Here is a 15,470-nt window from a genome sequence, read left to right on the forward strand (position 1 = left end):
AGGGGTAATAGGCAAGGCAAATAAAGAATAACGAGAAAACCAGGTTTCCTCTGGAATAGAGTTCAATACGGTCCCAAGTGCAAGATTTTCAATCCCATTAAGTATATGCCAAAATGCCAGATAATTCTTATTAGATCAAATTGAGAGTATATATTCAGCTTCACGCTGATCCCGCAACTAGCAGTGTCCCCTAACCCAAATTTTTATAAGCCTGATTAAGCTTTAAAATACATCTGTTTTTTTCAAATATAGCGAGGTCAAGAGATCAATAAATGACTGATTGCATCCCTTAATGTGATTTTCCAAACAGCAATTTCACCATCATATATATGTTTGTGGTGTAGACTCCCAGTCCGCATAGTCATTTTATGCATAAACACACTTTGGTTAAATGAAACATTCTACAGAACCTGCAAAGTTATTTACAGAAAAATACGACTGGAGGATAGCCTGTGTTTTGGAATTAACAAAGGTGGATATAGTGGAGTTAACCTTAGACACCGAGGAGGAATTCCAGGTTATGCTATTCCCTGCTACGTTGACTACTACCCCTGAGGCAGTACCCAACTACAAACCCAGCCTCAACTTAGCAGACAGTGTACAGTGGTCACTATGTCGGCAGAATGTCTAAACAAAGACACTGATCAACAAGCCCCAGACTAACAAATATGTAATCCAGGGTTGAATGACTCGCGCCCCTATACCATGTAAAATGACCTGTTACATCCCCATGTGTGGCACCATTCAACATCACCAAACCTAATCCTGTTAAGGCTTTCAGCCAGATATACCCAAAATGATCTTCCCACTTGGTGTTTGCACCCAATCCAGTTGGGGAACAATGAGATAACGAAGAATTAAGATCACATGAGAGGAGAATTAAACCTCTCCCCCAGGTATCCAACCATTCATTGATCAAATCTTTTCAACAAAGCTATTAATGTTCCCCAAACCCACCTCGGAACTAGAATGTCCATTATGGATTTGCGTGCCACTCATTTATGTGTGGCTAATATACTGAAACAAATATCCACTTGCCCAATTATCGAGAATATACAGGTAGATTTAATTAGTGTTAAAAGTCCACCCGATGGGCGTCCTGCTGCACACTTTTTGGCTGATTGAAACGAGGATGCATACCCATCAATCAAGAGGGGGGGGTCCATGAGCCATGTTAACTGTAGGTTAATTACCAAATTAGATTTAAGGCGAGAACTCACTATCTATCAAGGGGGTGGGGGGTGGGAGGGTTCATGAGCCATCTTTCCTGTAGGTTAATTACTGAATTAGATTTAAGGAGAGAACTCACTACCGGATTGGTTAAAAGATGAGCATGAACCCCGGGTATTCCACGAAAGAAAAATTTCATGACATTTGCTTTTGAAGGACAGAGTGGTCAGCGCCTTTAGCTCTACTCAGTGCTCCTGCAACTCTCGGCCAATCTCGACATCAGTCTCATTATTTTTACTAGAAAAAAACGGAATCAGTCTACATCAGCCTGTGCTCTGATCACAAGAGATCAGTGTCTTTAGGCAACATTACAGGCCCATACCCAACATCATCCCGATTACAGCCCTTGTGCACAGATGGCACAACATCAAAACCACATGTACCCATTATGCTCTGTTCATTACGGCCTCCATGATCAATCTAGAACGGAAAAAGATATTCACTCTATCCGTTCTAGAATGAACTGAAAAATAAATGCGCTTAATATCGCACAAGGCGGGAGCCGCCAAAGATGGTATTGCATTCAACAGCCTAATAATTTTTGTGCGATTCTGCTCTACCCTTTTATTTTCCGGCAAGACGCTCTCAAGCAAAACTCTAAATGCCTGCTCAGGGTGCCTAGTTCTGACCTTAGTAGAAGAGGCTCTCAAATCACCCTTTGTGACCCACTCAGGATCATGCGGACATCTTTCTTTAGGAGCCTCAATAGGCTGCTCACAGCCCTTGGAGCCCTTAAGGATACTTAACGTATTTGTGCGAGATTGATGTCCACACACTCCATCTCTTGTACTGGGATTAACAATTCTTACACCATCCAAATTCAAACCATTATTAAAAAAAAAATGGATTAGCGGACACGCTTCCGCCAGCATTCAAAGATAATGGAAAAAGGGATTTCTACATGTGATGTGATCAGAGAGTCTGGAGATAACAGGAAACTCCAGATTTGGACACCCAACTCATGTGTCTGCATAAGCCAGTTCCCCAGATTTTTGGATAATCTTGGTTGCATTAGTTCCACCACCAAGAAACAACTCTGAGGAGTTAATTCACCAATATACACACATTCTGAGATTCAAATGGACAGTTTTAACTGTCACTGAATTGACTTTTCCCCGAGCCAACTGAACCCAACACACCCCCCTTTCGCTCATCCATACGGTTTGCACAGGCCTTATAGGCAATATTTATTAATAGAGTCCAGAGAATTTATCTTCATATTAGCATCCAGTGCCTTGTTAACCAGCAGAGTTTTAAAAGTGTATTCACACATTTCTTTGTAACTTGCTTTGTGTACCTAATCAATGGAATTTTATTTATTTATTTTTTTTTTTTTAACTTTCTTGTTTCCCACCTCTTTTTTTGTTACAAGCCAACCCACTAGGCACATCTCTCAGAATCATACGCTCAGTCCAAGTATCAGCCACAAACGGGGCAAAACCCACCTCCCCATCTTCATTAGCAGGAGAAAGAGCAACCTCCCCAATTGTTAAACCTTCGACACTTGGTTGCTCCATGGAGTTTAAAACTCCACGGGTGTTGTATTGCCAATCTCACCCGTTTGGGAGAAGATTGATGGTCCTCACTGGCTGCAACAGCTACAGTTTGCACTATATCAGCTGAAGGCACTGTGCCCCCCCTCCGACCCACCATTAAGATTCCACCAGGTATCTGAATATTCTTATGCATAGCTAGATCACCATTTTCTTCCCTTGGAGGCAAGTTCCCTGAGGGAGCTAAGCCTTGCTGTTGACTAACAAAGTATTTAAAACTGCTGTAAACCATTGGATTATTAATCTTATACAAAATTGATTCTAGCATAACAGAATGGGACTTGGTCTCAAGCTTGATCCCTTCATACAAAGAGACTAAAGGCACATATAACTTGGTTAATTTCATTAAAAATATGTCTTTCTGCCCTCCAATCAAATCAGTATCCAGCTGCTTGAACATGGTTGAGAGTCTACGGGGTGGCAGATCAACTGGCGTACAAGAAAGTGAGGATAAAGAGGAACAGAAAAGACTTCTGTAATGCAGATATGTCCAAAGGTGAGTTAATCATTTTGTTCATATAAAAGCTTTGATGCAGATACCTGAGATGGAGATGGGTGAACACTGCACAGTCATCAAGTGGTAGGGTGACCACATTTATTACTTGCTGGGATCACAATGACCCCCCCCCCACATGCAAAGTCATAGCACGATAGTCTCTGATTTTTTTTAATGTTTTGAGGCTGCAGGTACACTCGCAGCTTGAAAACGCACGAAAGGGCTTGCCGCCACTTCGAGACAGTTTCCCAACATGGGTGCGGCTTCCACTGGTGAGGGAGGCAGGGTAGGTTGATCGCAATAAGCATTTCTTGGTCCATAATGTGAGCCAGATTAAATAAAAGGCTCATCCACAGCCATCCCTCTTCCACTGCGCAGGTTGTACATAAAAATCAGAACTATGTAAAATGAGGAGATATCGCCAATGCACAATTTGCAAGGAAATGTAAGAGATAAAGATGGAAAAAGTCCACCCACCAGCTTACCGCCTAACCGCAGCCACACGCTTCACCATGCGTGCTTCGCACTGGAGGCAGCGTTTTCACAGTGTAAGTCCAGACAGGGGTAGCCGAGCTCCCAGGCAGGGTAAGCTAATCAAAGGATGCACAGATGGATACTCATGGCAGAGCAGCAAAATGCAATTTTTCTTCCAAGTAAATTGAGCAAAGTTCCAGAAGGCAGCAAATACAATAACTGCCTAACTGTAGCCACACTGCACCGCACTGACGTTACTTAGAGTTTAATAGGGACCACATGTCCCAGCAGCACACATGCACATCAGTGCGTGCAGCCCAGAACTTTGCCTCAAACTTCTTGCCTGTGGTCTGCCCACAACACAGGACCCAACCACATTTCCAGTCAGGGGCTCTGCAGATTTACTTCCCTGCCCCTTCTCGGAGGCAGCATGCCACCGCTCCATTGTCACCTGTCCTTTTTAGGGGCCTAAGTACCCCCTCATGGACCCATCACCAATTAACAAGCTACATCTCACAATTTCTCATCTCTTGCGCCTTCTTTTATGGTAGGACATCGTCTCAGAACTCAATCCGCCCGAGATTCATCTACGGTAGTCAGATGGCCGGTTAAACAAACCATGTTGCCTTCTCTATGTGCAGATGCAACACAGGTAAAAATGGCGGCTTCTAGGTGATCCGTTTTTGTTCTCTTGCCATTTTTCAGGATGAGAATTCTTCTCCATCTTCTGGGGGAAAGGTGGTTGACACTGTAGCCATCCTGCACCCTTCACAGCGGGTTCTTCAGTACATAATCACCATATATGCATCCTGGGCAGCAGGTAAGACAAGGAACTAAGCTTGAGCCAGGCTTAATTAAAGGGAAAGTATTTATTCTGTTACAGGTTACAAGTAGGCAGTTAAGCAGGAGAGTAGGGTAAAGACAAACAACAGCCAGGTATCTCATCCCATCTCATCCCCAGCGGTCACTCCTAGAATCTCCAGAGCCCTACATTCCATGTTCCATCAGACATTCCACTAGCACTTTACATCTGCATGCACATAAGATACCACACAACGGGCCTCGTTGCAAGTTTGGCAGCATTACGCTGGTAAATCTGTCAGAATACCAACAAACAGAATTACCATTACTTGGTCAATCAGAATTACAAGTGGTGATATGGCAGTCTTAGTAACCATTTATGGTGATTTCAGTGGAATTGTCACTGGTGGTAATAACACCAATTTTTAGCAGTAAGGCAGCAGAAGCTGTTCCTCCGCCTCGCCAGCCAAGTTGTAGTATGGTACTGTGGTGGTAACCGAGTTACCACTACATTACCGCTGGTTTTCCTGCACAGCTGTACTTGTAATGAGGACCAATGTACTTGCGCTATTCCATTCTACTCTACAGCTTTATTCTGCTGGATAATATAACATCACTGCTTTAAGTTGTTATTTTAAACTGATTAGCTTGTTCACTGTCACCTGCCTGTTGCCCACATGGTCATGTTGTTTTCTTTAGGTTCTTGAACGTAAATGTAATTTCCTGAATAAAAGGAATTCCAAAGAGAAACAGAAAAGATAGGACTAGAAAAAGGAGACGTCCATACACATGGCATGTATTATATCCCGGCTGCTCCCCCGCTCACCCGCGCTCCCCCACCGCTCCTGCGCGATAATCCTCCGCAGGAGCGCCCCCGTCTCCCGCGCCGTCTCCTCGGAGTTCGGCCGCCCGCCCTCCCGCTTCAGCCGCGCCACAAAAGCTTCAATGCGCTCGGACAGCTCCGGTCCCCGCTCCCCCGGGGGCGGCATGATGCTAGGAAAAGTAACAGAGCAAGTGACAGGCACTTCCGGGTTAAAAGGCACTCGGCAAGCCGGCGCGCCGAACACTTCCGGGCCGCGCAGGGCTGCTTCCGGGAGCCTGAACTATGGCGGCCATGTCATAGCAGAGCCTGCCAACGTTTAATGAATAAAAACGGCATGGTTCGTTAAACTTGCCCTCAAATGTATATATTTTTGAACGACATAAAGAATACAAGCAGTAACAACATATACAAATATTGAAACACATTGTCCTCCTATCTGGTATTCATAGCTGCTGAGTACCCTTATGCAAAGGGGAAGGAGTGTCACTTTGACACCATGGAAGATTATTATTATTATTTTTATTGATAGAGCTGAATTAAATCAACTTTACAATATTGTATCATAAAAAAGAATTTCATATAGCTTAACGTAAACAAAAACATGTACATAAATCAATTTACAACTCAGAATTATCATACTAATATAAACAGAATCTACAATTATTGTTACTTCAATTTAAAATCATACACTAAAAAAAATCATGAAATAAAATGTATCATTCATACAATTTGAGAAAACATGCCTGAGTCAATCAATCTACTGATACATAGCTCTCAACTCACACGCTTTTGGCGGGTGTCACCCGCCTTGTAAACAGCGGACTCACCCGCCAAGCCTCTTACACGCCCATTCATTTCAATGGGCCTCCAAAAATAAAATCGGGTGTTTTCACCCGCCTTTGCGACACAAATGATTGAGAGCTATGACTGATATAAGCATCTTGCAGAATCAAATCCTTTAGAAACTCAATTGTACAAATTCTAAGCGAAGTAGTAATTCCACAGAAAATCATTTGCCATAGTTTATCAGGGGTTAATTCTGGGAACTCTTTGAAGGCTGGTTTAAGAAACCAAATTCGTTTCGGTCTAAGGACTTTGCAGTCCGCCATTAAATGGCATAGAGTTTCAGGTTGACCCTTGACCTGGCAAAAACGACAGAAATTGTCTTGTTGCAGGATGATTTTGCATTTTGCTAATATTTCCTTAGTAGGCCAAATGTTAAACCTGAGTCGCAGGAACTCAGAACCAGTCTCTTATGAATAATGTAGTTTTAGCTCTCGTAGGATTGACTAAGAGGTCAAGATCTACGTCAGCATCAGCCAACGCATTGACTATGATTTGCTGCCACTTTCGTACAAATTCATAATTGAAAGAGAAAATGTATTTTTTCAGTTGCCATGATACATTTCCTGAATAGAGTTATCATCTGCCAAAGGTGACGAGCATGCAATGAAATGAGACCCAATTCATATTGTATCGAAGAAATTGGAATACAATTCGGTAAACCAAGAATACGCTTTCAGTATTTACTCTCGAGTTTAGGGCCACGTTGTTTCAGGAATTAGGTCTCTAGTTTCAGGTCCATACAATAAAACTGGCGTGACATTTTGACGGAAGTAAATGATTGTTATTGAAAACTTGCCGTATTTGGCTTGGCTAATGATGGTTTGCGATATAGTCTTGTCTAGCTTATCATTCGGATTTGCCAGGTATGCTTTTTTCATACAATCAGAAACAATTTCACCCAAATAGGCATATTGTTGGACTCGTTCAAGACATATGTCCTGGACAGCCCACCTAAATGACTTGGCTCGGTTCTTCATGTTGGAGCTGCATATCATAATCTTTGTTTTCTGCAAGTTAATAGTCAATTGATTCTTGGTGACATATGCTGATAGTGCATCTAGCAGATCTTGCAACACTTGCAGCGTCTTGGAAATAAGCACCAGATCATCGGCGTAAGGCAAGGCCAGAATGGCCTTGTTTGCTAGCTTGGGGGCGTCATAACAATTCCATCAAAAGTCTCGCCAATGTCAGCTATAAAGAAATTGAAGAGAGCCGAGGCAAGAATGCACCCTTGCCTCAGCCCTCTGCAATTTCTGATGGGAGTTGATAATAGGCCCTCTAGAGTCAACCTAAGCTGAATGCTCGTATCAGTGTACAGCACACTAATAAGTTGGATAATGTACGACGGACACCCCTCACGCTCCAATTTATGGAGTAGAAGTTCACGGGATACTGAGTCAAACGCTGCACGCAAATCAATGAAGACAAAATACAGAGGTTGTTTGATCATTCGATAGTGCATAATAATAGCTTTTATAGTTAGTAAATTAATTGATGTTCCCAATCCAGGAATAAACCCAGTTTGATAAGGGTCACGTTTGGCATTCGCAATGGCCCACCTTGTTAAAATCCCTAAGGATAAAACATAAAAAGATTTAACCCGGAGCATCTAAGAGGGCGATCTGTCTGTAGTTGGATGGAACAGACCGATCACCATTCTTGAAGATAGGGACAATGACAGAGCGACGCCATGAATCTGGAATAACATTTATCTGAACGATTTGCCTGAAGATATTATAAAGAATTCTTGTCCATAAATGCGGATGTTGTTTAAACATTGGGTTATTGAGGCTGTCAGGTCCAGGGGCCCTAGAGTTACTCGATTTCTGGATATAATACAATACATAATCTTCTTGTACATGCATTTGTTCAGCATCAGAAAGCAGAGTTACTGTCCTCTGTATATGAAGCTCCGGACGAACGTATAGTTTAGTATAGTAAGTAAGCCAATCACTTTCCAAAACACCATTGATCTGAACTGGTAGTTGTTTAGAATGATTAGCGATATTCAATAAACACCAGATTTCAGATGTATTCTTGGTGCTGATTGTCTTCAGTATAGCCTCTCCATCACATTGATAAAGGTAAGCTCTTTTGGACTTGATCCAGTTCTTATATTTACAGTTCAGAGCACGAATCGTTTTTAATCTGACAAGGGTAATGACATCGCCATTTTCTTTTGTTTACGTAACCAGGCTTTATATTGTTGGACTTCCTCATTAAACTCATGTTTAAGAGTGTGATAGCTATGAGTAGGTGTACTAGAATGAAGTCTCTATGTGTGGAGCCTGGAGTTACATGATTCACCAACCCAGCCAACAGATAAACAGTTGTTTAGGATGTCCTCATTTAAAAGTGAGTGGACTTGCTCATTCCATCGAAATCTAATTCTCGCATTATTAACAGTTAAATGAGGAGTATATTTCTCATTAGTGTTTTTAGTAGAGGAAACTTTGCAGAGCCAGTATACAGTGAGTAACTCATGGTCACTGCGAGAGTGCTTAATTATCTCACATCTGGTGGCTTTGTTGAAGAAGTCTGTATCAATATATATGTATATGTCCCGGGAGGATAGCTCAGCGGCAGCGTGCGCGTCTTGGAAGCAAGACGACACGAAGCAGCAACAGGTTCGATCCCCGGGTCCGCGCTTAGAAACCTCCGGGTGTTTAAGCGCGTTATAAATACGGAACTAAGACAAAAAAAACACAATTACGCAACTAAGAAAAAACAAACAATTCCTGTAACAGCGCCTCGATGCCTGCGGGCTGTGTGAGCGCTTTATAAATAAAAATAAAAAATGTAATCAATGGTAGATGTACTGTTGCCTCTTTGCCAGGTATTTTGTGGAGGTATGTCACCAGCAAGAGAACCATTGAGCATTAACAAATTGTGATGTTTCATCAGGTTTTCCCATTTTAGACAGGTTTTTTTTGTTTTACATTGTATTTTGGTAAGCACTGTAAATTCAAGTCCCCGACTACGATGGTATTGGTTATATTGGGTGTTTGGGATATCATGTTTAGCAGCACTTCCAAGTCATTGAAGAATGTTCCATCTGCCAAGGCAATCGGATTATGGTAGATATTAATAACGGCAATAACACCTGCAGGGTAAGAGATACTAACCAACTGCAAGTGCAAGTTGGGAACGGCCCACGGATGAATAAGAAATCTGTTGCCGCTCTTGACAGCCACTTATAGCCCAGACAAGGGACGACCCTTCGTGCTGGCTTTACCCGGATTCAAAGCAACCTCATAGCCATTCCACACAGGTGACTCGGTTAGCCAGGTTTCCTGTAGCAATATTATGTCAAACTCAGCCAACGCAGCTGCACTTTTACCCGATAGATGCGAAGATCCACATGTATTCCAAATGCCTAGCGAAAAAGTACAGGAATTAAACTTGGGAGATAGTTATGGGTCAGCATGTACACTTCGCCGCCCATCAGGGTAAAGCTGTGCCTCGTTGCAGAATGTGTTAGAAATTTGATTAGAGGTATTAGGTTGGTATAACCTCATCTGTCTAACAGGAGACGAGGGACCCGGAAAGTTACCTTGATTTATATTGTTTTGGCCAATTACAGAGGTCGGATCTACAGCCACAACAAACCCCAGCGCAAAGAGTTCTAACCTAGCCTGCCAAATCACGTTCTGCACCAAGTTGGAGACGAGCCATAGTCTAACCACAGATTGTACATCATCAATCAGGAACTCAACCTGACTAATATCTGGAGAAGTGATATCTTCAAGACTACTAACATCTTCAAATATGGCCAAGACATTCGTTCTGCATAGGTCATATGAAGAGTATGGGGCAGGGCGACACTTCAAAATAAGACGGTGATAGTTGTTCAGCATTAGGGCATGTTTAGATGTTTTTTGTGATAACAAGGAATTTTAATGCTGGTGAGTAGGAGTAATATGTGAGGAAGGCCTCTGTGCTTTGTGTAAGTTGTCTGATACTATAGAAGAGTAACAGGCATTCAGAGATTCACTCTGTGCGTCAAGATTCATGCAAGTTGTCGCTGGCACCTGCATAGATGTTGACACTTGCATAGAAGTAGGAATTAGTTGTTTGCACTTTAGATACTCCTCAATTGATTTTTGAATCTCTGCTCGGACAACCATGAGAATACTATCAGTCTGCCTAAATTATTTTCGGATTTACAACAGGAATTTTTAGCAAGTTCACACCAGAGTCCCCACATACTGAGGAAGCTATATCCGTTGGTCTAGGTATGGATGATAGTTCTGAGTGTGTAGTGGTGGGTGCACTCAGTTGGACCACTAAAGGTGCTAAAGGACCAGGCCTTTTAGTAGATGGTTCAGGTACCAATCAATCTTCCGATCGTATCAAGGTGCATATAACGCTCTTTTGGGGCATCAAGGAGGATGCGGTTTCAAGGATGTTAGAAGAGGTAGTGACAGCAGGAGCAGGGTTATCCACCTTGTTCCTTGATGCCGCGCTAATGGCTGCAATCAAGTCATCAAGAGGTGGATACTCTTTAGAGGCGCTCGAGCTTGTAGTAGAATAGCCTGGTTTTTGTTTTGTTTTATTTTTGTATTTAGTCAAGATAGCATTTCGTGCAATAGTGCACGCGGTTCCCGAGGGTTGAAGACGCTTCGCAAACTGCTTGACACTCGCTCTTGAGTATAATACCAGATTATTTTGGTTTTGGGCTTTTCCAACAAATCACCAGGTTTAACTTTTGTTGCGTTAGGTTTCAGGTCAAACACATTATACATAACCAAAGTCTTTTGCAGATTTTTCTTTTGTGATGTCAGTGGTACAATTAGACGGTATAACAGTTACCTCAGAAGGAGCAACATCATCACAGCTAGATGAAATCGGTTGTATAATATTAGAAAAGGAAGGTAACACACGTATGTCGGGCGTTTGAGTAGACTGTGCAAGGAACTTCTTAGCACATAAAGTGTCTGCAGGTATATGGTGCGAGTCAGTATAACGGACCACCCCCAAAACATTTCTTGATTTCATTGGATGAGACACTTCATAATCATTTATTTTAGCAACAATATAGGCAATTTGATTTGACTATTTAGTAATTCTTGCATCCATTGTTTCAAATAAATTAGATAGTGATCTAATGGTCACATTCATGGCATTGAGAGTTATTTCTAAAAGAGAAGTACCCTGTTTAGAAGAGATAGATGCAGTATGAGAGGGAGGAGGGGCTTGCACTCGACGAGGCGTCGGATGTAAATAAGACGCCAACAGATCTGTGGAAATATGCATCTGGCATTCAAACAAGCTTGGGGATTGATAGAGACTTGTCTCCACACCAGCTAAACTCTTAGTTATGAGGAAGTCAGACCTAGATCTATGGTTGTCTCTGTAAAGACCGGAGGGGGGTGTCTTTACTTCTGCTCTCTATTATTGGTACGTGGTCGAGCAATCAAGTCGATAGTTCTGGACCGCAAAGAGTTTGAAGAACTGTGGCCCAGCAAGGGCGTCGAGTCGTCGGCGTCTCTGTGTCTTTGGGTGGCGGGAAACCCACCGGCAGATGCTCCTTGGCGCGTCGATGGTCAGGCCTTCTCCAGCGGGATAAGACAGGCGACGATGCAGACGAGAGCGTCCTTGGATCAAAAGAAGTTCTTAGGCAATGGGAGTATGGCGGCTCCGGTCAGCAACAGCGGTTGTCTACAGTGGCGGACAACAGTCCGGGCACTTCTCCTTGGGATTCCGCGGCAGTCCCCATCTCGGGTCGGCAGCCTATCGTAGGTCTGTCTACCAGGGAGCTTTGGCAAAGATCAGCTGGTGCATGATGGTCCCTCGTAGCTTGGGAAGAGGGCACCTTACCACGTCCTCTCTGGGTCAGTCCTTGGAGATACAGCAGCTTTCAGATTGTGAAGGAGACCAACAGCAATTCTTCTCTTCCAGCAGGGCTTCAAGGTTAAGCTTCAGGTTTACTCCAGTTATTTGTCGTAGTGGCCATCAGCTTCTGAACACAAATTCTAGCAGTGAGAGGCCCCCAGATATACTAGTTGGTCTCCCATTCATCCTGCTGGGTCATACTCAGGCAACCAATCAGTCAGAAGGGCATTCATGCAGGCAGGCAGCCAATCAGGTGCATCGTGCATTCAGGCAATTCACTTCTCTCCAGACACTCACAACAAGTTATGTGTATTGGGACAAGCACCCAGCCATTCAACACTCCACACTGCATTCATACCAGCTTCGGGCAGGGCTGTCTGAGTCATTGTGTCACACACCAGATACTAGACACCCACAACACAGAATGCATATTCATCACACACTCCATTCACCCAGGTCCCATCCACAGGTGTACCCACAACATACGGTCATTGGGAAGGCTCCAGCCAGTCTGGTCAGCACTTCCCCACACTACCATTCATGGAACTTCCACCCAGCAGCCAGTCAAGGGGAAGGGACAGAGTCAGGGCTTCCCAGGACTTTGGGAAAACAAGGTAACAGGCAATAGAAAGCATGAGACCACGGGGGCCATCTTGTTTCCTACCAGGAATCAACTGATTCCAATGGCAGGGCCTGGGTATCCCAAAATGGAGGATACTCAGAGCACCTGTCAAATTCAGCATGGAGCTGCCACCAGCCCATTCCCTGCTCTGGGGCCACACACAGGTGCCCAAAAACATACACTAGGGGCACAGGGTTGTACCCCTATCCATGGGTGCCATAAGGGTATCCCATGTGTCTGTTCACCAAAACCAAAGGAGAGAGCTGCACCGCCAGGAGTCCCACATGAACGCCTGCGTGGAAAACACAACAGAACACACGATAAAAGGCAGTAAAGGACAAGATACGGAGGCCCCGTCCCTCTGATGCATATCCAGCATCACAGTCTCAAGGGCTTTAATCATAGCGGTTACTGCGGGTGTCAGTCCCATGTAAGGGAAAGAATCAGCAAAACCATAGCAGTGGGACTAGAGGTGGCTACAGAATGTGAATGAAACTCGTTCAGGCTGCTCTGTGAAACTGAAATGACATCTGAAGTTGCGGAAGACAACGGCGAAACAGAATTTTGCAATACAGACATGATCTGGATATCAGTAACAGACCCACTAGAAGTGGGTTCATTGCAGCAATCAAGAATTGATACATTACATGTTTCATGGTCCGTATGTGAAGCGCACACAGGATTGGCGCTGACGATTGAGTCCATATTGCAACGAGGAAGGCAAAACTCGCGAATGTCCCCCGTCGCAATTCTTTTGTCAGGCATGAGGGCTGGTTGGCCGCTTAGTTTCCTTTTCAAAGCAATGGTCGGACACGGCCTTGGTGGAGTAGGTTTCAGCATAACAGAGGCACGTGTAACAACTAGGTGTGCAGGCATATTGGACTTCAAAGCGTAAAGGCAAACTCGCATTGAATTTAATCTAAGAATGCAAAAAACGAAGGTGTAACTCCAATAGGAGCGTCGCTGTTACGCTGAACAGCTAAACTAGCTTAACAGCGACTTTCAAAAGTGACTTTCTGGAAGCGCGCGCACCGAAGCGTGTGGCCTGCCCCTTTAAAGGATTGTGGGTAAAAGGGGCGGAGTCACCTAAAAAAACATGAAAAATAAGATATTTGAAGTCTATATTTGTCAAAAAGACTTGTAAATTAACTTGTAAAAGTTTTGCAGTCCACTAAGGTACACCGTGTAACCTTGTAATCAAGTCAGTGATTCCAATTAGAGATGAGCTGAATGTTAACGCTGTTCTTCAAAGTGTCCTCACCGTAACAGCGACTTTCACAAGCGACTTAATGGAAGCGGGCGTGCCGAAGCGCGTGGCCTGCCCCCTTTAAAGGATTGTGGGCAAAAGGGGCGGCGTCACCAAGTCAGTGATTCCAATTAGAGAAGAGCTGAATGTTAACGCTGTGCTTCAAAGTTCCCTCAGCGTAACAGCGACTTTCACAAGCGACTTTGAAGATTATATAAGCACAACCAAAAACAGAAAAAAAGCAAAACACACACATCGACCGAAGGCAGTATCAAATGGCAAGGAAACTATGACTGTCTACATCCTCACTGGGCAAATCTAATCTGACTCCTCTCCTGCTCTGCCCAATGTATACTTGCCAACCTTAACGATTAAGGAGTTAGGCTACCGCGTTATAAGCAGTCCTACCGCCTACCGATTTCCCTTTCAAAACCTACCGAATAACGATGGCTCCACTAGGCCTGGCTGCCTCAGTCTGAGCAGCATCCTCCAGTGTATTGAAGGTGGGCGAGTAATGGCCCATTCATTTTGATTGATGACAGTGCCTGGCATGAAACAGACACTCTCTGCCCTGCGCACCCTGAGGTCACAGTCAGAACATCAGCGTGACCACGCCATCCCGTGCCTCTAAGCTGCCTGCCTCATCAGAGCTCAGAGCGGTGTCTCACTAGAAATTCTTCTGAACTTCGGGCTTCTGTCATGGGTGGACTGGCCTTTAGGAACTCTGGAGATTTCCCGTTAGGCCTCTGTGGCCTGGGTCTCTTTTGTGTGTTATTTCCAAATTTTCTCATAGGAAACGGTTTGGTCTTGCTGAAAATTTATAATTTGGGGCCACTTTAAAAATTATTTCCAGGGCCTCGATTTGTTCACGGTCCATCCCTGGCTTTTGTGTGTCTGTCTGGCCCTCAGGATCAGTTCTAAAGTGGTACCACAAATATTATCAGATCTCATTAAAGTGCATACGGTCAGAATGTCACACAGATCAAAATAAAGGGGAAACCAGCAGTAGGGAGAGGAAGGAAAGCAAGATGGTTGAACAATTGGAAGAATGCTGGCCCCGTACCACTAGACACAGTTCTGTGTGGAGATCCCCCACCTGGGCAACCTGTAAAGCAAAGAGGTATCACAAGCCCAGTCCATGTATTGTTCCATGAGTCTTATTTCCTTCTACAATAGTTCAACAGCCCCAATGTACCTGGAAGTGTAGCGTTCCTCGTCGGGGAATCGACGGCCCTTCTTGAGTGCCATCCCTTTAAGGCAGAAGTCACGGGTCATCGAACTCTGACGGAGAACAGGTCGAGCTACGACGATGAGGTGGCCGCTTCGTTCCTAGCGGTGCTCGTTGATGGGGAAGCGTAAACGTCCTGCAAGGAAGAGGCGTGCGGGGCACCTCGGTGTATATAGTCGGTGTCTCTGTGTCTTTGGGTGGCGGGAAACCCACCGGCAGATGCTCCTTGGCGCGTCGATGGTCAGGCCTTCTCCAGCAGGATACAGTGGCGACGATGTGGACGAGAACGTCCTTGGATCAAATGAAGTTCTTAGGC

At 44.2% G+C, this 15,470-nt stretch overlaps 1 protein-coding gene across 1 annotated transcript in view; it reads right to left on the reverse strand.

Moving 5' to 3' along the window:
- The window catches only part of EIF2B2 (eukaryotic translation initiation factor 2B subunit beta), a 94,030-nt gene extending 88,443 nt beyond the window's left edge, over positions 1-5,587 (reverse strand). The window contains exon 1 of the mRNA XM_069638061.1: positions 5,381-5,587. Coding sequence (XP_069494162.1) covers positions 5,381-5,543 — 163 coding nt within the window. The 5' untranslated portion in view covers positions 5,544-5,587. The remainder of the gene's footprint in view (positions 1-5,380) is intronic.
- Positions 5,588-15,470: the final 9,883 nt, after the last annotated feature.

Source organism: Ambystoma mexicanum, chromosome 14 (genome assembly GCF_040938575.1).
Source record: "Ambystoma mexicanum isolate Mex_15411 chromosome 14, UKY_AmexF1_1, whole genome shotgun sequence".
Classification (NCBI taxonomy): domain Eukaryota; kingdom Metazoa; phylum Chordata; class Amphibia; order Caudata; family Ambystomatidae; genus Ambystoma; species Ambystoma mexicanum.